This window comes from Calonectris borealis, chromosome 22 (genome assembly GCF_964195595.1).
Source record: "Calonectris borealis chromosome 22, bCalBor7.hap1.2, whole genome shotgun sequence".
In the NCBI taxonomy this organism is placed as follows: domain Eukaryota; kingdom Metazoa; phylum Chordata; class Aves; order Procellariiformes; family Procellariidae; genus Calonectris; species Calonectris borealis.
The window spans coordinates 8010347-8035636 of record NC_134333.1 but is presented as its reverse complement, the minus strand read 5'-3'; the positions used below and the strand labels follow the sequence as shown (position 1 = coordinate 8035636).

The 25290-nt window shown below is 60.8% G+C and overlaps 1 protein-coding gene across 1 annotated transcript; it reads left to right on the top strand.

Moving 5' to 3' along the window:
• Positions 1 to 13130: 13130 nt before the first annotated feature.
• NGFR (nerve growth factor receptor) lies at positions 13131 to 24996 on the top strand. The gene is made up of 6 exons (XM_075171859.1): positions 13131 to 13187; positions 16912 to 17053; positions 21466 to 21825; positions 23537 to 23780; positions 24459 to 24619; positions 24695 to 24996. The coding sequence occupies exons 1-6, from the start codon at positions 13146 to 13148 to the stop codon at positions 24994 to 24996; spliced, it is 1251 nt and encodes a 416-aa protein (XP_075027960.1). The 5' UTR covers positions 13131 to 13145.
• Positions 24997 to 25290: the final 294 nt, after the last annotated feature.

The window sequence follows — 25290 nt, the reverse complement described above, 5'->3', positions numbered from 1 at the left end:
CACCCCAACAGCACGAGGCTGCAGCCGGCACGGCATCGCCCCTCTGCCGAGGTCTCCTGCGCCCCGAGAGCCTCCGGGGCTGCAACGCGAGGCTGCGCCGGAGTGGGAGGAGGAAGGGAGCGGGATGCTCTGTAATGAGATCCCTGGGACGCTGACATTTCAAATGCACCATCCATCTATTTTTTATTCTGCCCGTCGTGAACAAAGCAGGCAGGCACCCCGCTTGCCCAGTTCCCGAGAGGGCTCGTCTGAAGCAGCCCATTAGTGCTCTGTGGTTTCTTTTCAAGCTCACTGTCAGCAACCAGGGACCTCCAGAGCAAAACCACCTCCCTGGAGAGCTGATCCCCCTGGGACCACCACAGCCTGCGGCCTCCAAGGGCCAGGAACACCCTGCACCATCACCAGGGATGTTCTGGCAGGACACACAAGCACCTTCCTGGTGAAAACAAGTGTGGAAGGAGCAGCTTTTCCCCAGGAGCCTCCCAGGCAGCCCTTTGCTCCAGGGAAACCACTTGTGGAGAAGTTAGGGTCCAGGGCTCAAGTGCCCTGAGATGGGCAGTGGCTTTTCCAAGGGCTTTCCTGTTGGCTCTGCAGCACAGGGCAGGCTTTTGGCATCCTACATGCCCTGGAAAATCCTGTCCCAGGGATGTGAGTGAAGTCGGGTGCGTGCACAAAGACAAATCCTTCTTCCGAGCTGCCTTAAGATCCCTCAGCAAGGGATGGACATGCCTCTTTCTTCCCAGGCGATGATTCAGCCCAACTAAGATACAAATTGTCCCCCAGAAGATTCCTGTCCCTCTCCAATGACTGGAAGGAGACCACAGCAGCTACATTATTCATAGAAGCATCTCAGCCTGATGCCTGAGGTAGAGATGCAGCTTCCAGAGCACACACCGAGCACCCAGCCACCTCCCTGCATGGAATATCTCAGGTTGGAAGGGACCCATAAGGATCATGGAGTCCAAATCCCTGGTCCTTGTAGGACTACCTAAAACTAAACCGTATGAACAAGAGCATTGTCGAGACGCTCCTTGTGGGTCCAAGGCTTGAAAGATGGGTCAGAGAGACCAAATCCAGGTTCATCTCCCCCCGCCTGGAGCTCTGCCTCCATCAGTGGGTGCTCAGGGAGAGCACCGAGCAACACCTCTGCTGTGATCGCCCGACAAGCACCCCTGAGACTGCAAGCAGGGAAAGCAGGATGCGGCCCAAGGAGCTCATCACCTATATACGGATTTAACAGGGCAAAGCCTCCAGCATCCAGGCTATGAGTTGCTGCAAGGGAAGCTCCAGCCCAGATTTCCTGGAAGGCTACAGCGTTCTTCCAAGCATCCCTTTGCAGGAAAGCTGTGATGCATGAATGAGCAAACGGGTGAATGAGGCTCCCTGCGAGGAAAGCTGCTCCGCTTCTCCGGATCTGGGTCATCTGGTCAAGGCGAGGGCTGAGAGCTGGTTGAATAACTCCAGTGCATCTTCCACCACGGGGAAAGATAACAGCGATGCCACCCTGCTTCTCGGCTTGCTCTGGAGCAGGTTGCATATGGGGAGAGAAGGGAGACAGCCAGCGTTGCTCGCGGCCATAAATTAACCTCAGGGTTTCCTAATGGGACGCTGATTTATCTCCTGCCTCTGTCTGAACTAATTGAGTTCATTCCACTCGGTGATTCATGCCATGGAAATGGGTTCCAGAGAAAATGGGACCTCAAGCAGCTTCAGCAAATCCCTCGCTTTATTAGCCAGGGAGCCGTAATGCTTTTAAAGCGAGGAGATTTTCAAAAGCAGCAGCCAGCCCCAGCCGATCAGTCACTGCCAGTGGCCGCAGCTCAGGTTTCAGCGGGGGCTGCCACGTCCGTCCCTTCCCCAACCGGGGCTGCCAGCAGGACCCAGAGGGCAAAAGAAGGGGGTTTGTGGGCCCCAGCCCTGCTGGGGGTGGCCAGGAGGTGGCTCGGGGGCTCAGCCAGCCACCAGCACCCCCAGAGCGGTGGCAAATGGGTCCCCTGCCCCTTCCCATGCCAGGGGATGGGGAGGGAGGTGGGGGAAGGAAAAGCCCCCCCTGAGCTGCTCTTCACCACCCTCTGAACAGCACAAGAGGTGAAAGAGGGGCTTGGTTTAAGCCCTTGCTCGTCCCCAGCTCTGACCCACATCGCAGCCGAAAACCCAGCCCCCAGGCTCACCCCCTGCCGTTGAGCATCGCGCCCTCCTCCTCCTCCTCTCCATCCCGCCGGCTTCGAGAGCGTTTCCCCAAACCTCCCGGCTTTCCCGCGCTCGGCTCAGCCGATTCCAGCAAAAATTCAGCCGAAACCCCAAACCAAGGCAGTCGCGGGGACGGCGGCTCCCTCAGCCCTCGGCCCCCTCCCCGCACACACGCGCTTGTTTGTTGTGCTGTTTGGGCACGGCTGAGCGGACGCAGGGGAAGGCTTTTGGCGACAGGAACGGCAGATAATGGTTTGTTTGCTTTCAGCATGTCTCGCGGGTCCCCGGGGAGTCTGAAGGCTCGGCCTCGCAGCCCAGGCATTCCACCCCTGCTCCTCCGAAGCGGCGAGGATGGGGCTGTGCAAGCTCTTGGAGACCTTAGAGCAAACCACCCGTGGTTTATAAAGACGTTAAAGCCGCCTTTCCCCGTCCCAAGGTGCCGGCAGAGCCCCTGCCAGCCCAGCACGGGACTTCTCCGGGTCACCAAACCTGGGTGCGGACCTTGGGGAGTTGCAGGGATCCACCTCCACGTGCATCCCGAGATCCAGCCCTGTTTAAAGCATCCTGGGGCTGGTTGGCTCGGCCTCACCACATCCACCCAGCACACCCAGGAGATGCTCGCCCCAAAACAGGCGCTGCTTCTCCCAGGTGGATTTTCAGCTCCCCCGCTTGCCCAGCCCGCTGTTGCAAACGCCAGCTGCATTTCCGTATCGCTGTCATGTTATGGACCTCATTAAAACCCTTCTAGAAGCCAGAATAAAATTGCTTTTACCAATTTCCTCCTTGTCCTCAGCATTGTTTACTTGGAGAATTCCAGCAGGTCTGAAGGGCCTGCTTCCCCACAGAGACAGCGCTGCTCCTCCCAATCAGATTACCCTTACCCAATTGATCTTCATTTATCTGACCTTTATAAAGCTCTCACATGATTTCCAGAGCACAACACGTTTGCAACGTACAATTTCCTTCCTTTCCCTCCTTGGCTCTAATCTATACGTGCAGCCGACTGCCCGGCAAACAGCCACGAAACCTGCCCTGACCCCCTGGGAAACAGGGGATTTCAAAAACACCAAACACTATAATTGAGCCGATTGAGCTGAGGGGGCAGGAGCTGGGCAGGGAAAGCGTTGGGGGGCACAGAGCTGTAGGCACCCTGCACGCGGGGCACGTATGGATGCTATGCGTGCAGCGGTGCTGGGTTAGCAGAAGCCAGTGCATGAAGCCCAGCGGCTCCCACCCGAAATGGGGAGCCGGGAAGCTCCCAGCCCCGCTTTCAGCCCGCTCCTGCAGATGCTCCGGGCTTTGTTGCGAGGGCCAGCGGCTGGCTGATTTGCATAGGGAATGAAGGCAGCAATTAGTTTACCTCATCATCTCAGCAGACTGGGAAATTAGCTCCCTTCTGATTCAATCAGAGTTGCTGGGAAGAGGCTCTGGGGACAGGGGGGGAGCGGCCGCCGCACCGAGCACCCGCTCCAGAGCCACGCCAGGCTCAGCCTAACGGGGACGAGAGCCGCCGTCCCAGTCAACCCAGTCTCACACCAGCACACTGCGCTCACCTGCTGCAGCTCAGCCTTCGGCACATGCCCTCCTCATCTCCGGCCTCATTTCTGCCAGATCCCACATGGATGAAATACGGGAAGCCTCAAGCACCCGCTTTGCTTGTGGAAGAAGGCAGACCTGGCCCCCGTTCGGCATTTCCCCAGGGATGACGGCTCCTGCTTCACCCTCCTGCCCCGGGGAGGATTCCCAGGGGAGAGCAGATGTCTTTGCCTGCATCTTTCACCCCCGGCCCACCCCCTCCCTCGGCATGGAGCAGTAATTCTCCTTGAAGATTTATTCCCCACAGGAATATTAATGAGCCTGGCAGGCGCAGAGAAGCCCCTCTCCCCATTACGCTCCCGCGCGCTTCACCTTGATGAGCACTTCCCTGCCAGGCGCTGATCGGAGCCGCTGTCCTGCGGGGAGACGGATGGAAATGCATTTTCTCCCAACCACATCGCTGCTGGTTAATGCATCCAGGAGCCGAGCCCCGGGCAGGACCCAGCACAGCTCTGAGGCTCCAACCTTCGATACTTTCAAAAGCAAGGAGCTTGTGGGTTTTCTGGAACAACATCCCAATAAAAACTGAGAAAAGTTTTGCTTTTATATCAGGTGCAATGCCTTTGCCCTCCCAACATCATCTCCTGTCTCCCATCTGCCTTGAAAGTCCTTAATTCAATCCAGCTGGGCTCAAACCCTGCAGGGCTTCCCATCTCCCGGCTTACCTGGCCATTGCTGGGGTCCCCAGCATCCCCCCAAATGGGAGATTTTGGAGAAATGTGACATTTGGGGAAAAAGTAAGGGGAGGGGTCTCTATTGGGTGATGCAAAGGCTTAAACCCCAGGTTATCCCCAAAGCAGCCTGCGGGGGATGGCAGAGGGGAGGTGGAAGGAAGGCTTTGGGGTCTGGCCATCCAGCATCTCCCGCAGCAGCACGTGGGGCTGCAGCGGGGGGTCACGGCTCTGCTGGCCCCCCAAACTGGCTCCCCCACAGCTCTCCGGGCAGAAACCCCCCCGGTTTCCCACCCCTCCTCGCAGCCCTGCGATGGCACCCGATCTTCAGCCCCAGGCCAGCCCCCTCCCCCCTCCCCAGGAGGTTTCCTGCCCCGCTTTTGCTCACGGATGCGCCGAGGAGGAGATGAAAAGGGGAGGATGCTGCAGCCGGGCCCTGGAAGCAGTTGCCATAGGGACAGCATCTCTGAGCGGCAGCTCGGGCTTCATTTGCAGTCCTGGCCTCCCCTCCTTCCCTTTTCTCCCTCTCGGTATCTCTGCGAGGAGCTCGGTTCAGCAGCTCTACCAGGGTCAAATCCCCCTGCACCGGGGGAGCATTGGGTGGGTGCGGGAGGAAAGCGCTGGATGCTGGAAAGCATCGCGCCTGCCATGCCGGACGGACGGACGGACGGACGGGGTCTGCCGGAGCGAGCGTGGACTGGAGCACGGAGGAGGCAGGGAAGGGAAACGTGGCTCCCAAAAAGCTGTATCCCTTGATGAAAGCAAAGGTTTGGGCTGCTGGGGCCCAGCAGGCAGAGCCGCACCGACCCCTCCTCGCCCCGCGGGGTGGGAGAGCATCGTCCGGCCCAGCGCCGGCAGGGAAAGCCCAAAGTCATCCCAAATCCCGGGGGGAAGCACAGGCAGCACCTTTTGCCCTCGCTAAAAGCGATGGGAAAGAGCCATCCATCAGGGAGACGGGGCTGGAGGAACCACGTGGTGATCTGAGGAACGGGGCCGTCGGGGGTCACTCGAGCCCCCCCCGTTAGCTGACATCATGGACGACATCATTATCCCAGGAAAACTAAGGCGGCTCTCTGGATCTCTTTGTTTCCCCCTAAGTGCTCCAAAACATTTTGCATCTTAATCAAAAGCAGAGGAGACAGGAGCCCTCTGACACCGCGGTACCCCGCTCGCTCCTTCCACTCCCACGGGCTGTGTAATTTGGGTGGATAAAAGGAGAAAATGGGATTATATTTGAGCTCCCTCTGCTCAGGTTTGCCCCGCATCCATGAGAGCAGGGCACCATCCGGCGCCGAGGCTGGGATGGGCAGTCACTGCGAGGAGAGGTCCGAGTTCGTTAGGAAGCTGTAATCTGGTCAAGTTTATTACCCCGTTTATTACCTGGCTTTGAGGAAATGTTGGAGAAAAGGCTTCATTCGGCCCCGGGAGGAGGGATTCATCGTTTCCCTTTTCCGAGCAGGGAAGGGGCGCTGGGTTGGGCTGGATGGTGTCGGGGAGCACCGGGGTCTTCGTGGGGACGGGATGGAGCATTTCATCCCCTCCAGCCCCGCTCAGCGGCCGATGAAGATTTCACCAGCGACTTCAGTGAGAGCAAAATGGAACAGGGGACTCGGGGGACCCCCAGGGAGAAGGAAAATAAGTGGGGCCAGAGCGTTGCAGCTGTTTTGCACATCCCCAGCAGATTACAACCATCAGGCTAGCTCAGCCCCTCACCCCGGCGCTGCCGGAGCTGCTCGTCCCCGGGCCAACCTCATAGAAACCTCGTCACGCTCCAGGAAGGGGCTCGGACCCCCCTCCCCAGCCCCTGCCCCTTTCTTCCTGCCCCAAACCCGCTGCCCCCCCTTTGCTCGCTGCCAGAAATGCCTGGAACAGGGGGGAAATGAAGATGATTTAAAGACCTGCAACCTTTAGGGCCGGTGCCCCGGGGAGGCAGGATGAGCGATGGGCGGCGGGGCGGTCGCAGCGATGGATCTTGCTGTCGGAAGAGGGTCGGGATGGGGCCGAGCCGCGGGAAGCGGCTGGTGCAAATGTGCAGGTGGGCACGGCGGGACAGCGACCGATGCATTCATGACTCCGGTAGCAAAGGTTTTGGGGAGCAAAAAAGAGAATCTCATCCCCAAATAGGAGCCTCGGCTGTTTCCTGACAGCCAGGAGCAGGGGCAAAGCTTTGCTGTCTGGATGCCCTCTGGGTTTTCTGAGGTTTGGGCGGGGAGGAGAGCGGACGCCCTGGGGGTGGCTGGGTGTCCCCGTCCTCACGGCACCTGCCCATGCACCCGCACGGAGCCTGAAAACAGCCCTGGGACCTGCAGAGCAGAAAACACCCTGATCTGACATTTCCAGTTTCACCAATTAATGAATAGAACTCCAGTATCTCTGAACACTTGGCAAATAAACAGCTTATCTTTCCAGATATGGGTGGGAGAGGCAGGGATCAGCTTCCCTGCTTTACACTGGGGAAATTGAGGCACGGCAGAGTTAGCAGGCGATATTTCTAGCACAACCACTGCTTGGTGTGGGCCAGATGCTGGGAGAAGGGAAGAGGGAGGCAAAAAAACCCACTGGATCTTGTCTGGGCTCTGAAAACCAGTTGGAAAAGCATCCCACAGTTGGACTAGATGGTCGTTGTAGGTCCCTTCCAGCTGAAATTATTCTATTCTATTCTATTCTATTCTATTCTATTCTTTTCTATTCTATTCTATTCTATTCTATTCTATTCTATTCTATTCTACAACTGGCTAAGCATTGAAGCAATTAAAATAAATGTCCACTCCCCCCAAAAAATAAAACCAGCAAAAAGCCCAGCTATGAGTCGAGGGAAAAAACATCCCCCCCAGTCCTGCCTCAGCCCGCGCCGCCTGCCTTGCTCCGTCCTTATCGATGCCACGACGGATTTGACATTCATTTCCTCCTAACAGCAGAATTCTTGATCCATCAGCAACAAAACTGAATCAATCAGTTCCCAAAAGCCGGGCTGGTGAGAAGAAAGCCAGCCCTGCCCCTGGCATGTGGAATCAATCAATACCTTAAGCAGAAAAATATTGATAATGTTGCTGCCGCGGACATATTTATGTCCTATATTATATGTGCCACGAGGAGCGATTTTCTCCCCCCTGCCTGGCCCTGCCAGTGTTATTTTAAATTGTACAAAATCTTGCTTCTTTCTCAGGGAGGGAAACCACGGTCTATTTTTACTGTCTCACGATTTTGCCGTGGCTCCATCCCGAGGAGGGATTGAGTTTCCCGGACATCGTGGTCTCCGCTCGCCGGAGATTCCTTCGGTCGGTCCTTATAAGGAACCAGAGATTCATCTCAGCCGCTACCATGAATCCCCCCTGCTGCAGTCAGGGTGATGGATCACGCTGGAAAGACAGTTAAAGAAAGAAAAAAAGGAAGGGAGGGAGGCTGGGAGCCGTCAGGCTGGGGGTTAGCAAGTGAAAAAGGAGGGGGGGACGGAGAGAGGCATTTGGAGAAATTACAGGCATGGAAATCAAGGAGTGTAATCGAAACCAGATTGGGACACTTTGATAGTAATGGAAATCAGGGTTTTTTGTGAGTTTGGGGAATGCTGAATCCCTCCTACCCCGGAGCTCTGCTTTTGGGGTGCTTTGAGTCTTCCCCCAAGTAGGTGCCCAGCTGCGATTTCGGGCCACATCCACACCTCGAGGGTATCTGGGGGCCAAAACCCAAGTGAAATCTCTGCTCAGGAGCCCCAGACAGCCGCGGGATAGCCCCGCGGCCCCAATCCAGGCAGCGCCCGGCCATGTGCCCTGCGTGTCCCCGAGCCCTTCGGTCCCACGTGCACGTCCCCCGTGCCAGTGGATGGATCGTCCATTCATCCTTCCCTGATCCACCTGCACCGGCACCGCTGACGCCAGCGGGCTGCATCCGTCCCGGTACCTACAAAGGGCCGGGTTTGATCCTGGCCCAGCCTGCGCTGGAACGGTGTCATCTCCCACCCGGCCGGGAGGGCAACTTCTGAACCGCCTGCTTTGGATGCCGTGGTCCGGCCGAGCCCCGTCCCCAGGGGAATAACTGAGCCCTGTGCCCACGGGAATAACTGAGCCCCACAGGAATAACTGAGCCTCACGGGAATAACTGAGCCCCATCCCCACAGGAATAACTGAGCCCCGTCCCCACAGGAATAACTGAGCCCCGTCCCCACGGGAATAACTGAGCCCCGTCCCCATGGGAATAACTGAGCCCCATCCCCATGGGAATAACTGAGCCCTGTGCCCACAGGAATAACTGAGCCCCATCCCCATGGGAATAACTGAGCCCCATCCCCATGGGAATAACTGAGCCCTGTGCCCACAGGAATAACTGAGCCCCATCCCCATGGGAATAACTGAGCCCCGTCCCCACAGGAATAACTGAGCCCCGTCCCCACGGGAATAACTGAGCCCCATGGGAATAACTGAGTCCCGTCCCCACGGGAATAACTCCCTGCAGAGCACAGACGCTGGTTTTACACAGCACTCCCCGTTTTTCGCAGCCCGCCCCCGAAGCACGGCGCAGATAGGATGAGCGGGCACAAGGCTCGAGTAAGGGAGGAGGGGAAGGCATTGATGGCAGCGCCCTCCCGGCTGCCTAAATCAAGAGAGCCGTTTGCCCCTGAATGGTAAAACGCTGCCGTGGGCGTACGAGCCCGGAGCCGCCCGGCGTTCGCTACGCTTCAGCCGGGAAAGATGCTCGGCAGTTTTTAAATTGCGGTTCGAGACGGAGCTGATCTTCCCATCCCTCCGTCACGGAGAACAAATGGGTGGTTTTGGAGCTGGCAGAGGGGCCGAGCAGAGGATGGGAGCGCAGAGCACACCCGTGCGCCTGCTGCACGAGCGCCGACCTTGGCCTCCATCCTTAAAAGCTTTTAAGTGCCTAAATCCCATCGATCGCAGGGAGAACCAGAGGCCCAAGGACCGCGGGAGCCCTCGGCTTCCTGCTCTCTAGACCTGGGCTTGGCTCTTGCCAAGTGGCCCAAGGTGCAAATTTCTCAGCAGAGCTGGCCTAGAGAATTCAAACGAAATGATTTTTTTCTCCTCTTTTTCCTTTTTCCATGGAAAAAATTATAATGAATTTTCAAAAAGGTGCCTTATTGACACAAATTCCTCTCCACCCCGCAGAGACTGTCTGTCGAGGGAAGCTCCGATGGCTCCCGGCGAACTGAAGCCCCTCGCTGAAGTCGGCAGCAATAACCCCAAGCCCCATTTCCATCCCAAATTTCCTCCCTTTTCCCCCTCAAAAGGATCTTTTCCCAGCACAACATGGGCAGTGCGGGGTCCCTCTTGCCCTCCCCCGGAGCAGCCGGGCTCTGCCCCATACAGGACCCATCCCCTGCTCTGAAAACGGTCCCAGCCCACGGTTGCGGGGGCCCTTTCGCTCCCCCCAGGCTTTTCCTTGCAGCCCTTTATTTACGCTCTCAGCCCTGGCCGTGAACAGCCGGGATGATATTTGCCCAATGTGTATTATTTATTCATCGTTATTTATAACTTACCATTAACTGTGTTACTGTCTTTGTCGGGAAAGTAATTACCTATGCTTTTTAGTAAAATCAATAAAAAGTTTGAAGGCGGGAGCTCTCACCCAGTGTTTAACTTGTGCCATTTCTGGGGGCTCTGGTGAGCCCTCGAGGGGGGTAGGAGGGGGGGAAACATCGCCCGGGTTTGCTCGGACACCTTTGGCCTTTGGAAGTGGTTGGGGGAAGAACCTGGATGAGCCTGAAGAAGGATACCGAGGGGGGAAGACGGTCGCTCCAGGGATGCTGCGTGCTCTCTCCTTGAGAGGGACGTAATGCAATATTTCACCGAGCTGTAATTGGGCTTCTGCTAATTAAACCTTCCCTTTGCGGGGGGGAGGGAGGCACCCCGGTGCAAGCTGCATCTCTCTGCCAGGCAGCGATGCCGCCCGGGTGCTGGCAGCCAAGCAGCCGGGAGCCCCACGCTGCCCCTCCGACGGGGAACCCCCCCCCATGGGTGACCCCCCCCAGCCTGAAGGGAGGTCGGGAACCAACAAAAAAACCCAAAGCTCTTTTTCTTATTACAAACCGGCAGCTTGCAGCCAAACCACTCCCCAACCTGCTCTCAGCAAGGCAGACCCAGCTCTGCCGGCGGCCAGCGCCGTGCCAGCCCCTGCGGCACCGTCCCGCTGTGGCAGAGCGGGACCAGCAGCATCGCTGAGCCACAATTTTGGGCCCCTTCGGTGGCCACGAGCCGCCCTGGGAGCGTGACCGGCCACGCTCTGGCACATGGAGCCCATTGCGGGTGGATATAGCTTTTGGTTGACCTTAGGGGATGCAATTCGGCAGAGAGCACCGTCTGGCAGCTTAAAGGATGCTCCCCCAGCAAATAAACCCCTGGAGCCTTGGCTTTTAATTCCGAGAGGCGACAGCAGACTTTTAAGAGCTTCTTTGTCATCTCATGGAGCCAGGAAAGGGCCGCAACCTTTTTGGGACAGGAAAAAAAAAACCCAAGCGTGCGGGGGATTTAATGAAAAGCGCTAGCGAGTGCCTTCACCAAAGGAGCCGCGGAGGGTTAGGATGGGAGCAGAAGTTTTCACTTACCTTTGCTGGCCGTCGGCCCAGCCTCGTGCAGATGCAGCCCAGCTGAGCGGCCGTCTCTGTCTGCCGGGCTGGGCTTTACATCACCGGTACTGGGTTTTTCCCGGGATGACTCCCGTGGTGGCATCAGGCCGTGGTGCAGCACCCGCGCTCGGGGCGGTGGCAGGGAGGGAGGCTCGGGGACCGCTTGCCCCAAGCCCCGCGACCCCGGCAAGCGCATCCCGCGGTGGAAGGCTGCAGCCCAAAACCCTGCGGGGTGGGAGGATTTATCAAAGAGGCCAAGGAAAGCAGCTGGGTTCGCTGCTCACTGCGGCAGAGCGGCAAAAGCAAATTAATTGTGGGAGACCCCGGCTGCTCCCCCCGCCGTGCCCAGCCCCACCATATGTCTGCAGGCAGCTTTGCCCCATTTCCATCCATCGGTGCGTTAAAAAGAGAGCAGGATGCTCGGCTTATCACTTCCCTCGCTGCCCAGCCGACATGCGGGTGGGCATCCCGCGCCCCACGGCCCCGGGCGCATCCTGCCCCGTCCCCACTTGGCCCCGGCACGGCTTTCTGGCCGGCAAACCCATCGCCATGTGGCTCGCACATGTGTTCCCGCGTCTCCGTGTTGGAGAACAAATGGCAGCTTTGGCTTTGGTTTAATCTTATTGAAATGCAAGATTGCGAACGAGGGACTTTCCTTAAAGCCCTTCCCGGCTGCCCATCGGAGCAGCGCGAGCCGGCTGGGAGCAGCTGACCTCCGACACCTCGGGAGGTCGATAATTTGCTTTTCAAGAGGAAATCCAGCTGAGCTGTGCTCAGCGCCGGGCGCTTTGCTGCCCGGAGGGGCTGATGTGACCCAAGGGAGGAGCCCGCGGGGCCGTCGGGAGCTGGGGGGGCTTGAACGGCCGCGGTGGAGGGAAAGGCTGGACCGAGCATCGCTATGAGGAACCCCAAAAGCACCTGCAGAGCCCGGAGGGGTGAGGAAATGCCTGGCATGGGCAGGACACGAGGTCAAATCCACTGTGCAGTGGACAAAGTCGGAGAGGGAAGGCGTCTCTCCTCCATCCCGGCCGCAGGAGCCACCCCGGGGACCAGTGACTGCGTGTCTGGGCCATTTCCAGCTACCCTCCCTTACCAACGCCACCAGAAAGCCCACTTCATTTTTCCAGTCAGCCCCACAAAGAACGTTTCTGGTGCTGGCACACCAAGGCGGGGGCCTCGCCGGGACAAGGGACAGGCTGTGACATTTCCAGCTCACGCACAGCTTAACCCATCACCGTGGGGTCTGGGCTGGGCAGGACACCAGGCAGAGTCATCCTGCGAGAAGCTGGAAGCACCGGGGCAGAGGATAGTGGCATGCGGGGAGCAAGGAGATTTTTAGGGACCAAAGGACGTCAATATGGGATCTTTTTTACTGCCAAGGGTGGATTTACTAAGAGGAGCAGGCAGCCACTGCTACGGACATCGCAGCATCGCCTGCCCGCTCCCCGCTGGGGGCTTCTCCATGTCACCTGGGTGGCTGTGACAGACCTGGGGGTGTCACCAATCTAGGCACCAGTGGGATGTTGTCCCTTGTCCCCTGTGGCCAGAGGAGGTCTGGTCACCCCATCCCAGCCACGGCCACTGACTTGCCCAGAGCCTCTTGACGGGACTGCAATATCCTTAACGAACCCGTCATGCAATATCCTTAACGAACCAGACGGTGACTGGCGGAGGGCTGGAGCGAGGTGTGCAGGGACAGACGGACGGATGGACGTGGGTGTTTGAGGGGATGGAGAGAGATGGATGGCTGGGTGGATGGACAGCAGAGGAGGGTGCATGGAGATGGATGGATGGGCATCAATAATTGAGGGGCTGGGGAGAGCTGGCTGGACAGAGACCGAGCGCACCCCAAAAGCGCTTCGCGGGAGGGCAGCGGGGGCCGGGGGAGGCCCCGGGGGGGTCCGGGCTTTGTGTGCCGGCGGAGGAGGGTGCTGGCTCGGCCGCTCGCCGTGATGCTCCGGGGGCGGAGAGGAGGAGGAGGAGGAGGAAGAGGAGGAGGAGGGACTTGCAGCTCTTTTCTGGCTGCCGCCGAGGCGGCGGGCGGCAGAGGGAGGGCAGCCCGGCCGCGCACCGGCTCTCGGGGGGGGTGACCGGCCCCGCCGCCCCCGCGCACCATGGCCGGGCTCCTGCCGCTGCTGCTGCTCCTGCTGCCGGCGGTGAGTGCGGGGGTGCAGCATCCCGGGGGGAGCGGGCGCGGAGCGCAGAGGGTCCCCGGGGTACCGGGTCTCGGAGGCACCAGGCAGGCATGGGATGGAGGGTCCCGGGATGGAGAGTCCCGGAGGCACCACACAGGGGTATTTGGGGGGGTCCTGGGGGTACCAGGCTGGCAGACACGGAGGGTCCCACATGTACCGGGATGGAGAGCCCTGAGGGTACAGAGAGGGAGGTCCCGGGGGTAGGAGGCAGGCAATGCGGGGCTCCCCGCCGTGCGGGGCTGGAGCGTCCCGGAGGCACCGGGCGGGAGCGGGGGGAGCCGGGCGGGGGCCCCGGGGGTGGCAGGCAGAGCACTTCTGGGGGCAGAGGGAGGGGGCCCGGGGGGGTGGGTGGTGATGGGGAACCCACAGGGATGGCTTGTGCAGCCCCTCTGATCCCGCTGCACCGAGCTCTGTCGTCCCTTTTACCCAGGAAAAAAGGCTGACAGCCCTCACTCAATAGGTGAGAAGCTGCCAACACCCCCAGTGCCTTCATCTCCTGCCGTCCCACATCCCCAAAATCTCCCTTAGACCCTCCCAGCTCCAAACTCGCTGCCCAGAGTGAAGGGCAAGACCCTCTTCCCCCAGGCGTGAGCCCCCGGGGCGGGCACAGCCTCAGCGTGTGCCGGAGACAAAACTTCAGGGCATGGGGGGCCAGGGAAGAGGGACCCGGAGCAGGGCAGCCGGGTGGGCACATGGGGCACCTACCTGGGGCAGAAACAGGGCTTTTGTTGGGGGAGGATTTGACGGGGGTCCCAGAGGTTTCGTTAGGCAGCAGGACACCCTTCGGGCAGGATATTAAAGCTGGTGCTTTAGTGGTTTCGTGCAGAGACCGAGGAGGAGAGCTGTGTTTGCAGCTCCGTGCCCGAGGGTCGTCTTGCCCTGTACACCTGCGGTGCCGGGCATGGGATCAGGCTGGCAAAGCTCGTGGTGGCGGGCGGGTGGCAGGAAAGGCAGGAACTGTCCCAACCATATGGATTCAAATGATTTCACCCCAGGGAATTACCCACCTCGGGCAGCCACCTGCCTGCCACAGCGGGACTGGGCTTCGGGGTCCCCCAAATCTCCGCAGCCTCCTCCCCAGGTCAGGGCTGAGCCCAGCCGTCGCCGGCCAGGGCACCCGCTGCCTTGGGGCTGGATGTGCCTCCCAGGATTACACCTGCCGAACCGGGGGTACTGGGGGGTGTGCACGGGGGGAGCCCGGCTGCTCCGCTGAGCCCTTGCCCGGGCAGGTCCAGATGTGCACCCACAGCTGTGGCTGCAGCCCCGGGGCCACCCCAAACCCCGGGCACCCTGTGTTCTTCTCTTTACCTGTGCTGCTTGGCCGGTAGCTCCGTGTGGGAAGAGGCAGAGCCCTCCCGGTCCTGCCGTGCTGAGGGTTGGCAGGACCCGCAGACCTCAGACGTGGCTTTTTCTGCTGCCCAAAGTTTAGGGATTGCTCAGAGCCAGGGGTTTGGCCTTTCCTAGACAGGGTGTTTTGCCGAGAAAGGCAGAGCCCGTCTGTCAGACTCGCGGGTGGTTCGGATCCAGGCTTGCCGCTGGGCCCATCTCCAGCTGTAGCATCCCCTCCCTTCCCCGCTCCGGTGAGAAGCGATTTTCTGTGCCAGGGCTCCGGAGCTAATGGTGCCGTGCCGAATTCCCGCTCTGCGTAGCTCCCTCCGAGGCCATATCCTCAACCGGCGGCATCTGCTAGGACACAAAAACCCCCTGACACAACTCCGAAAGCAATTAAAAGCTTACAGAGGTGTTGCTCGCGCCCTCCGTCCGTGCCCCCCTCCTTGGTCCAGCTGTCAAAATGCTTTATGGTGTTAATACCTGTGGCTTTGTCAACAGGAGTTGTGTTAATAACATACACATTTCAGCCAGCTAATTCAGACCATGTGCCCCTCTTATAAGTGTGTTAATCTTTATGGGGGTTTCAGTGCTCGAGACGGAGAACTGAAAGGGAAATGCAGGCAGAGTAGGGGGGTGCAGCATCTGGGACTGGAAGTTGCATTTTCTACAGCAGAGGGGGACCTGGCAGGGGGGGAGGCATCGGTCGCTCCTGGCAGCCCTATGGGGAGGGGACATGTGGCCAGAAGGGGGTCCCTGGGGTCAGCTGCTGAGGGTCTGGGTTTTGCATGGAGGAAGCAGCGTGGCTGGGTCCCATCCCCGCGGGCGCACGGAGCCGCTCGCAGCTGCCTGCGGCGTGGGAGAGCTGGCCGCTGCCGGCCCCAGCTGCGGTGCCCCAGCCTTTCCAGCACTATTTATAGCCAGGCACGTTCGGCTGCTCCCCCAGCCCCGCTCACGGCTGCTGCTGCCACAACCATGGGGAGGTGGGAGGGGGGCAAACCCCTGGCCAAGCAGGGGAGACACATTGCAAGTCGGGGCTGTAGGGGATGGAGCAGCGGGGTGAGCTCCAGCCAGGTTTGCTCCCCACGAGCTGGATCTGTCCCCCAGGAGAGGCAAAACCAAGCCCCTTCCTCACCCCTAAACCCATTTCCCAGCTGTCTTTTGGGGGGTGCTGGGAAGCCCCCCCCCACCCCATGCCAAGCCCTCCTGCCTGCGCAGCTGGGGCCCGGCGCTGGAGCGGGCTGCCAGCCTGGGCTGGCGAAGCAGCGCCAGAGAGGAGAGCACATGCTTTCAAGCGCAGGGTAATTGGAGCACTTTGTCATTCAGATGCCTATAATTGGCGCTCCATTGTCTCAGCCGGGCCGGATGATGCACAGCGAGTTCATAACGCCGCATTGTGCAAGGAGGCGGCCAACTGGCTGACGAGGCATCCAGATGCACGGGGAGGGGGAGCTTCTCCAAGCATTAGCTGAGTTTCTTCCCCGAAAATCAGGCTTAGTTGGATGGCGAAATGGTCCAGCCCTGGAACACGCCTGCCTGTGAGCAGAGGGAGCAAAAGGAGCCCTGGCAGAGCTCAGATCACCGTCAGCATCTCGGCAGCTCTGCACCCAGGCAGAGGTGCTTCCTGCACGGCGTGGCCCTGGCCAAGAGGTGTTTTGGGGAGCTGCCGTCCTGCAAATGCACCCTGCTCCCCCGGTTGCAAAGTGCATGTGGAGGGTGGCTCTGATCCCACCGCTCGTGGCATGTTTATTGCTTCCATATGTGACGACAGGTTTTACAAGCAGATACACTTACTTCCATTAGACAGTAATGTTGCTGAAGCTCTCGGTGCTCCCTTCAAAGACTTCGTTTCTATCGTGGGGTCTGATTTCTCATCCCCATGTGCCACCCAAGCTCTCCAAACCCTCCATCGGGGCAGGCAGGTCTCCCCACTGCCAGCCCGTGGGCAATGCCCTGCCATCCCCCAGGGTGGGAAGGGCTGAACCCTTCAGGATGGCAAAGCATCCTTAGAGGAGACAACTCAGATGACGGACAAGGGCAAACAATGCTGTAATCCTGCAGAAAAGTTCACATCCCCCCCCCCAAAAATACCCACCAGCCCGGACTGTGGAGACGTGGGCTTTCCTGACCTCCCTCCAGCAGCAGCACTTGGCAGCAGCTTTCCTGATGAGCAAGTTTTGCTCATAGGAAAACCATTTCTCCCAGGACCTATATTTAATTTGAGTCCCCTTCAGCCCCGACATGGGACGTCCACCCCAGAGCGGGACCCTACCTGGATGCGATGCATTTCTCCGCCTGCCCTTGCAGGGAGGGTCCCATAACAAGGGTCACCTCCCGGCTCTGTTTTCTCTCCCAGGGACCCGCCTGGGGCTCCAAGGACAAGTGTCCCACCAAGATGTACACGACGAGCGGGGAATGCTGCAAAGCCTGCAACCTGGGAGAGGGGGTGGTGCAGCCCTGTGGGGTCAACCAGACCGTCTGCGAGCCCTGCCTGGACAGTGAGTACCCGCTCCCCTCCGCGAAGCACCACAAAGGGGCTGGCACAGGGTACAGGGGGGCTTTGGGGACCACGAGGCACTTGGGTCTCCCCATGTGCATCCTCCTTCCCTCCTGGAGGTGTTGCCTGGGCACAGTTTGTGCTGGTTGTTGCAATCTTTCCGTGCACAGCCCAACAGCCCTGGGCACAGCCCTTGCACAGATGGGCTCCATCCCGCAAGGCGGCGTGCCCGGGCCACCCATCTGCGGTGACACCAGGGTTACTTCCAGCATTTCCCCAAAACCGCTGCCCTGCAAGTCCCAGCCGCGGAGGCAGCAGCTCTCCCTGTTTTGGGACCCGGTGGTGCCAGGCAGCTTTGCAGATCCCCCTTCCAGCCCTTCCTGATGGCTCCCTGGCTACTGACCAACATTTGTCTCCGAAAAATTCCTCTCCCCATGCTGACTGGGTGTCGGTCTCCAATCCAGCCACGGGGATGTCTCCCGATGAGCCACCTGTATTTTTATTTTTTTTTTTTTAAAAAAAAAACCTCGTAAAGACTGCAAAATAAAAGCAAGTTTGAGAGGGGAGAAGCAAATCACATAGGTCCCCAAGAGAGAGGGGAACAGTTTTCTCCTGGCCAGCTCCAGGCACATTGCCTATGTCAAATGCTTCATAAATGTCGGTGGGAGATGTGTGCTGGAGACCTGCTTAAATGCTTACAGATGAAGTGGTCCAACTATTGCTGTTTAAACAATGCCATGATAGGCATAAGCAATTCTGCCCTTCAAGTTTACTGCTGCAAACCCTTTGAAGACCTAAGGACAAGTATTTGTAGGAAAAGCTGTGCCAGCCAAGCCCAGATTGCTCCGGGAATGGGATTTGAGAGGGGGAAGGGACAGAGCACGGCTGCGGGGGAGCAAAGAGGAGGCAAAGTCCGGGGAGGGGAGAAGCAGAAGAAGCAGAGCAGCGCCAGCCCAGAGCAGGGGATGGAGCAGTGTCAGGGCACTGCTAAAAATACCTCTGCTTTCCTGCAAAATCGATGAACGGCGCTTACCCTCCCAGCGCCTGGCTGCAGGGGCTGGGGAGGCTGAATCCCCCCGGCTGCAACCTCGGGGCTGCTGTGCAGGATGAGTCCCTCGGGCTCGCTCCCTCCCGGGCTGCAACGGGCTCAGACCCATCTTGCTGTGGGTCTGGTGCCAGGGCATCCACTGTGCCATCCACCTCCATGAGCCCTTCCCGCAGGGAACATGGCCGGGGTGTGGGGCTCCAGCTCCGTGGTCAGGCTGTAAATCCAGAGGGTTGCTCTGCATTCCTGGGAATGCTCAGATGAGCCAGTTTCCCCACTTCCAGAAGTGCTGGAAGCCCAGCACTTCCAGGCTGGCAGATGGCTCATCTCCCGGATTTCTTTCTGGGAACTGAGGGGATAAAGGGAATTTCCACCCTCCCTGGAAGACGTGGGATGCGGAGGTTATGGAGAGACCAGGACCGTGACCTGGGTGCGGTGCTGGAAGCCCGTGCGTCAGCTGGGGCGCGGGTGCAAGTGTCACTGCTCTGGTTTGCATCCCAGCTCCTCCTGCCCAGCCCCACGTTAGGCATTTGCATTTTTGCAGGGGAATGAACATCAGGCAGTGGCTCTGCTGGGTCAGGGACCTGAGCTGGAAAGAACCAGGGCAAAAGGGTCTGGCCCCCTCCTCCATCCCTGCGGGGATGGGAGCAGCCAGGAGCTAAGACTGCAGCCCCGAGGCCTCCCAGCATCACACACGGGCTGAGAGCAAAGCCCCCAGGGCAGCACTTTGTGCCCACCTTAGCTTTGTTGCTGATGGACCAGCGCAGCTGAGTGCTCCTGGCCTCCAGGCAGCTGCTCTGGGACCACCAGTCCCCTTCTCCGTGCCTCAGTTTCCCCCCACAGCCCTTCACCTGCCTCCCAGTCCAGCAGCTCACAGCCCTGCCACCCCTTGCTTGGGAGCATCTACCCTGTGAGATCCCAGTACTTACCCAACCGCACAGCGGTGTGGTGTGGTTTACACCCCGGGGCAGGATCAGGCAACCGTCATAAGCAGCAGCACCAAGGGACAACCCACCCCCCTCACTGCCTCAACGAGGGGAGCAGCAGGCAAGCTGGGGAGCCACAACCAGGACAAAGCCCCTGCAAACCCTCCTGCTTTATCCCCCAGCCCTGCCCCAGCTGTAGCCTTTCATCCATTCACTAACGGCAGCACGGACAAATCCCCAGAAGTTCGTCAGCTGGGAGCTGCTGGGTGGGGGGTGACCATGGGGTGATCATCTCTGAGCCCAGAGATGGGATTTTGGGGTGGGGAGAGAAGGAGACCTGCAAACTCCATCATCAGCCCTTGCTGGGATGGGGAGAGGGTCCTTTTGGACCCGGGCTGACGCCGGATCCCGCTGCCGCAGGCGCTGGGCAGGTGCAGGCAGCCCCGGTCCCGGCAAAGCGCCCTGCTTGCCAAGCGTGAGCCGGCGGGGAGGAATGCGGGCACGGCCCTGGGCCGCCGAGATCCCCACCTCCACCCCGGGCTGCCTCCCAGCTCTCGCCTTGGATGTCTTCCCGATTCACCAGCCAAAGTGTTTTGCAAAAATTTGCTACAACCAAAGCACCATCCCTGCCAAAGCCCGCGGGGGCCAGGGAGCCGGAGGAAACGGTCGCTGCATTAGCCCAAATGGCCACTGGCTTTTTTTTATTATAATTTTCCTTCTCCCCTCCCTTGCCAGCCACCCCTGATTGCTGCCTCATGATTTATTTATCCCCCTCGCCAGCCTCCGTCGCTGCGGGCGGGAGGGAAGGAGGGAGGGGGCCCTGTTTGGATCTCAGCTGTAATGGCTCAGCTCGGATCCTTGCTGCCACTGAAAATGTGCCCACTCAGCTCTATGCCTTCCCTGGCCACTTCCCCGCTCTAATGGCGCCTATCAATAATTCAGAATAATGCAAAGGATGAGCCCAGGTTAATGGGAGCTGCGCACGCCGGCGGCCGACCCGGTGCTGCTCTGGCTCTGCTCGGGCAGCGGGGCAGGGGCTGCTCGCCCACCCCGGGGCAGAGCCGAGGCGGCAGCTCGGGGCCGGCAGCGGCGGAGCAGGTTCATCCCCGGGGTCCTGCAGTTCCAGGGGGGGCACGGGGCCGGCCCCGAGGGAGGAGCGGGACACCCAGACACAGGCATGGAGCGGGAGAAGGTGTTGGGGGGTTCGCCCTGAGCCACCGTGGGAAAGCAGCTGCCGAGGCTGGGCTGGCACCTCCGTCCCTCTAACCCTGCCCATCACCAGGGTCTCAGGGCTCTTCACTCCCCTCTCTCTTGAAAGCAGCCAAAAATTAAGCACCAGAACAGCTCTGCCCTGAGCCTGTCCATGGTCTCTCCTTGGCCACCCAGGGAAGCTGGAGGCCACTGAGGGTGGGAATTACCGTCTCCCACCATCATCCTCGGGAGACAGGCAGGTAATTAAAAGTTAGCACGTGGCTGGATTGACTTCCCGAGGAGCAGGGCTAGCAGAGGGATTGTGCTTGATCTCCCCGACACCTTCTCCATCAAGGAGGCTGGACTTTCCCGCGGCGTTTCGGACGAGGGAAGACGGGGCGTTGCGGCAGCGCGGCCGCCGGGGCGATCGATGGGAGGCAGCCGACGCAGGGACGGCAGCTGTGCCCTCCAGGACGGGAGCTGACCCGTCTTCCCGGGCTAAAAATATCTTCAAACACCTTTGGGAGCGGGCAGGGGGAGGGAGGGGGCACGGGGGCAGCTTGCCGTGCTGCGGGAGGAGGAGGATTGATTTCCCCGGCAGAGTCGGTCCTGCAGGATGAAACCGGAGAGCAAGAAGCCCCGGGGCCAGAGGAGAGTCAGCAATTAGTGTTGTAACCTCCTGTTCACATCACGCCCCGTGTAGGGGACACGCGGCCGAGGAGGGGGGCACAGGGCGGCGATGCCCCGAGGGACCCCCTGGGCAGGATGCGGAGGAGAAAGCGTTTGGGATGCTGGGGAGCAGGGATGGCTGTCGGATGCCCACGGGGACCACCTGGACGTCAAAAATGGGGACGATGCTCTGGCTGGGGACAAGGATGCTTGCCTGGGGACAAGGATGCTTGCCCACAGAGACGGCCACCAAGTGCTGGGATGGGCACGTTGAGGGCAGCATCCAGCCCTGCCCAGGCTGCAGGAGCTCAGAACCCCGCTGAGCTGGGGAATGGCTGCAGAAAGGGTGTAGCTGTTAATGGGGAGGGGGGCTGGGGGATGCTCGGGGGTGTTGGGGGGCTGCAGGGGGGGACACCTGGAAAAGGGAGAAAATGGTGAACGGGGAGATGGTTGCAGCCAGCAGCCGCTGCACGAGCCCGTCTCCCCGGCCCGGCACCATTTGGTGACGGGGAGCAAAGTGGCCCACGGGGATGGGGACGCCGTGCTGGGACCCCGCTCACCTCACCTTCTGTCCCCTGCCAGGCGTCACCTACTCGGACACGGTGAGCGCCACGGAGCCGTGCAAGCCCTGCACGCAGTGCGTGGGGTTGCAGAGCATGTCCGCGCCCTGCGTGGAGTCGGACGACGCCGTGTGCCGCTGCGCCTACGGTTACTACCAGGATGAGCTGAGCGGGAGCTGCCAGGAGTGCCGGGTGTGCGAGGTGGGCTTCGGCCTCATGTTCCCCTGCCAGGACTCGCAGGACACGGTCTGCGAGGAGTGTCCTGAGGGCACCTTCTCCAGTGAAGCCAACTTCGTGGACCCCTGCCTGCCCTGCACCACCTGCGAGGAGAACGAGGTGTTGGTGAAGGAGTGCACGGCCATCTCGGACGCCGAATGCAGAGGTAACGGGGAGAACCGGTGCGGAGGGGAGAGCTGGGTTCGCCGGGTCTCCTGTAGTGCTCCTTGCCTTGGTTTCCCTTTGCACCACAGCAATGGGGAGGTAGGGGCATGTGTCTGGGTTCGGAGGAGAGGACCCCGGTGTCCAGCTGAGACCCCCAGCGCTCGGGCGTTGCAGCACGCAGCTTCCTACCGAGTCAGCGCTTGCCGTGAGCCCTCGTCTCCCTTGCAAGTGCCTGGCCCCAGGGTGTGCCCAGCCCTTTCCAGGGACTTCCCTGGCCAAGCTCCTGGCAGGATGCTGCCATGGGTGCAGGCACTTTGCTGGCCGCTTTTGGGGTCCAGGAGCAGCGAGCGGAGCCGAGAGGTTCACCAGTCTCGCATGCCGTGCTCGCCACCGCCCGAGCCTTCATCAGAAGGGAACTTGGCAGTCGATGGCTTTCTGATGGGAATTAACTGCCCCGAAGAGCTGGGGAACAGCCGGCCCCGCAGCCCAGGAGGGTTCAGTGCCCAGGGGAAGGGGGAGAGCATCATTCACCGGCAGCAGCCCCCCGCCGTGCCAGCCCGCACCCCGCTGCCGTGCGCGGCCCCCCAAGGAGCGGCAGGGCTGCTTCGGCTGGGGACGCCTCGGTTGCTCCTTGGCAGTAGCAGCGTGATTCCCTGCCCCGGGCCCGGCTGGGGAGAAAAGGGCTTTGTCCCGGCTGCCGCTGATTCACAGCGCAGGGGCAGCCGGCGCAGCTCCCTTGAAAGGGTCGAGTAAATGGAGCCATAAGTCAAGGAGCACAGGGCCAGCTTTGTTAGCCGGCAGCGGGGTCCCGCCGGAAACGGCCGTGACGGCCACCGAAGCGCCGCTCCGAAAGGGCAGCGGGGTCTGGCCGGGGGCTGCGGCCGGGAGGGCCGGCAGGGCGAGATGCCAGTTCCCCGCCGTGGCACCCGCTCCATCCTCGCCGGGCTGGCAGACGTGGCACAGCCCCGCTGTCAGCGGGCGCAGGACAAGCCCCTGGAAAAGGGAGGGAGCCGGCACCCCGGGAGGGGATGGGGCAGCCCCAGGTGAGAGCGTTTTCCCGGGGCAAGACAAGACGTATCCACTCGCTCCGTGGGACACGCCTGGGTGCGGCGGGAAGGGGGTCACTCCCAAACGGGGCCGGGCTGGCGGGGTGCGTGGCTGCAGACAGGGGCTGGGAAGGGGGCGCATCCAGGCTCTGGTGCTGCTGGCAGCAGAGGAGCCCGGCTCCGTGCGAGCTGTGGAGGCGGCCGGGTTGCCTCACAAGGGTCCCGGTGCAGATGTGCGGTGGGTGGGAGGCAGCTGAGGCCGCATCCCTGGGCTTCGGTACCAGCGATGGGAGCCCGGGGATCAGTCTGCAGCTTGTACAGCGGGGGAAGAGCTGCAGGACTCGAGCAAACCCAGCGCTGGGAAAGAAGAGCTTACAAAGCCATGCCCATGTCCAGCCGTGACCAGGCACCATCAGCCATTCGGGGCGGGGGACGTCTTGGGGACCTGGTGCTGTCTGGGGCCAGGGGACAAGGTGGCTTGCAAGGACAAACGTGGGGACAAGGGGATGGGGCAGAGCTGGCACCTCCGCAAGCCCCACAGCCTTTGGAAGAAGATCCCTGTGGAGATCATTGTCCCTTCACCAGTTCACCTGCCGCAGCACGTTACAAGGCATGGCCGGCGGCACGGCTAATTATTCCCATTTCTTTTCCCCTCCTGCCTGGCAGACCTCCACCCGCGCTGGACAACGCACACGCCATCTCTGGTGGGCTCCGACAGCCCCGAACCCGTCACCAGGGACCCCTTCGACACCGAAGTGATGCCCAGCACCCTGGCAGACACTGTCACCACCGTCATGGGCAGCTCGCAGCCCGTCGTGAGCCGTGGCACCGCCGACAACCTCATCCCCGTCTACTGCTCCATCCTGGCGGCCGTGGTGGTGGGGCTGGTGGCCTACATCGCTTTCAAAAGGTGGGGGACCAAGGCAGCGCCCTGGGGTCGTGGCAGAGGAATTGGGTAGTGGGAAACAGGCTGTGCCCCCCCCTTGGAGGTCCCGCAGCCGGAGCTGTCACCAACAAGGAAGGGAAGGGGACCAGGCTGGATGGGTAGGAGCCAGATTTCCAAAAATACATGAGAAATCAGGCGGTTAGGAGTGAAAGAGGGAGATGGCAGCAGGGTGGGGAAGCCTTCATTGCAAAACTCCCCCCTGGCCCAGCCCCTGCTTGTTCCGGCACGCCGCGGGCGGCCGTCGCGGCCGATCACGCTCAGCGGCTCATCCCTGGCGCGCTGGGTTTGCACCTGGCCCCGGGCAGGCCAGGGCCGGCTCGGTGGCTCCCCGGGCACCCCGGGCTGGAGGCACCCCAAGGGTGGTGGGGAGACCCCTGCGAGCTCCGGCAGTGCAGCCGCATTTTTGCAGCAGATCCATGCGGAAGGGAGCCCTGCCCTGGTCCCTCGCAAAGTCCAGGAGCTCGGCACCCGCAAACACCAATTTAAACCAATCCGGCTGCCATCCTGGAGGGGTCGAGGCTGCAGGAGAAACGCTTCTCCCTGGGAAAAGTGGTCCCAAGAAAGGGAGACAAAGCCACAAACGTGCTCCCAGCCTGGGGGATGTCACCACCGGCTGTCACCTCCCCGCTCTTCTCCCTGCAGGTGGAACAACTGCAAACAGAACAAGCAAGGGGCCAACAACCGCCCGGTGAACCAGACGCCTTCGCCGGAGGGGGAGAAGCTGCACAGCGACAGCGGCATCTCGGTGGACAGCCAGAGCCTGCACGACCAGCAGCCCCCCAGCCAGAGCACCCAGGGGCCAGGTAGGACGAACCGGGTGCTGCAGGGTGGGCAAGGGCACCCCGGGGATGGGCTTAACACCGCTTCATCCTTCCCAGCACCCAAGGGAGATGGGAACCTCTACACCAACCTGCCGCCCAGCAAGCAGGAGGAGGTGGAGAAGCTGTTGGGCAGCTCCGCGGAGGAGACGTGGAGGCAGTTGGCCGGGGAGCTGGGCTACAAAGAGGACCTCATAGACTCCTTCACCCGGGAGGAATCGCCCGCCCGGGCTCTCCTGACCGACTGGTCCTCCAAGGAGACGGCCACCCTCGACGCCCTGCTCGCCGCCCTGCGCAAGATCCAGCGCGGGGACATCGCCGAGAGCTTGTACAGCGACTCCACCGCCACCTCTCCCGTCTGAAGGGTGGCCCGGGGTGGCCCCGCGGGGTCCCCTTCCCCCTTCGCCCCCTCGCCTCTCCCCTCCCCGGTACTGAGAGCTCCGGAGGGGAGGGTGGGAAGGAAGCGGGGGCTCCCCGGGCCCCCCCAATTTACAGTCCTATATGCACTGAGCTCCTGTTTTCGGTATCGCCCCCTCCCAACGCCGCCTCCCCCCGGCAGCCCGTAAGCAGGGCTCAGTCCCGCTCAACGCCCAAAGCCCGTCTGCGGCCGGAGCGTCCTCTGCAGCCCCATGAGGCTGGGTGGACGGATGCAGAGA

Coding starts and splice junctions, on each gene's coding strand:
- NGFR (XM_075171859.1), top strand. CDS start 13,146: ATGGCCGGGCTCCTGCCGCTGCTGCTGCTCCTGCTGCCGGCG. Junction 17,054..21,465: donor CTGCGAGCCCTGCCTGGACA/GTGAGTACCCGC, acceptor GTCCCCTGCCAG/GCGTCACCTACTCGGACACG. Junction 24,620..24,694: donor CCAGAGCACCCAGGGGCCAG/GTAGGACGAACC, acceptor CATCCTTCCCAG/CACCCAAGGGAGATGGGAAC.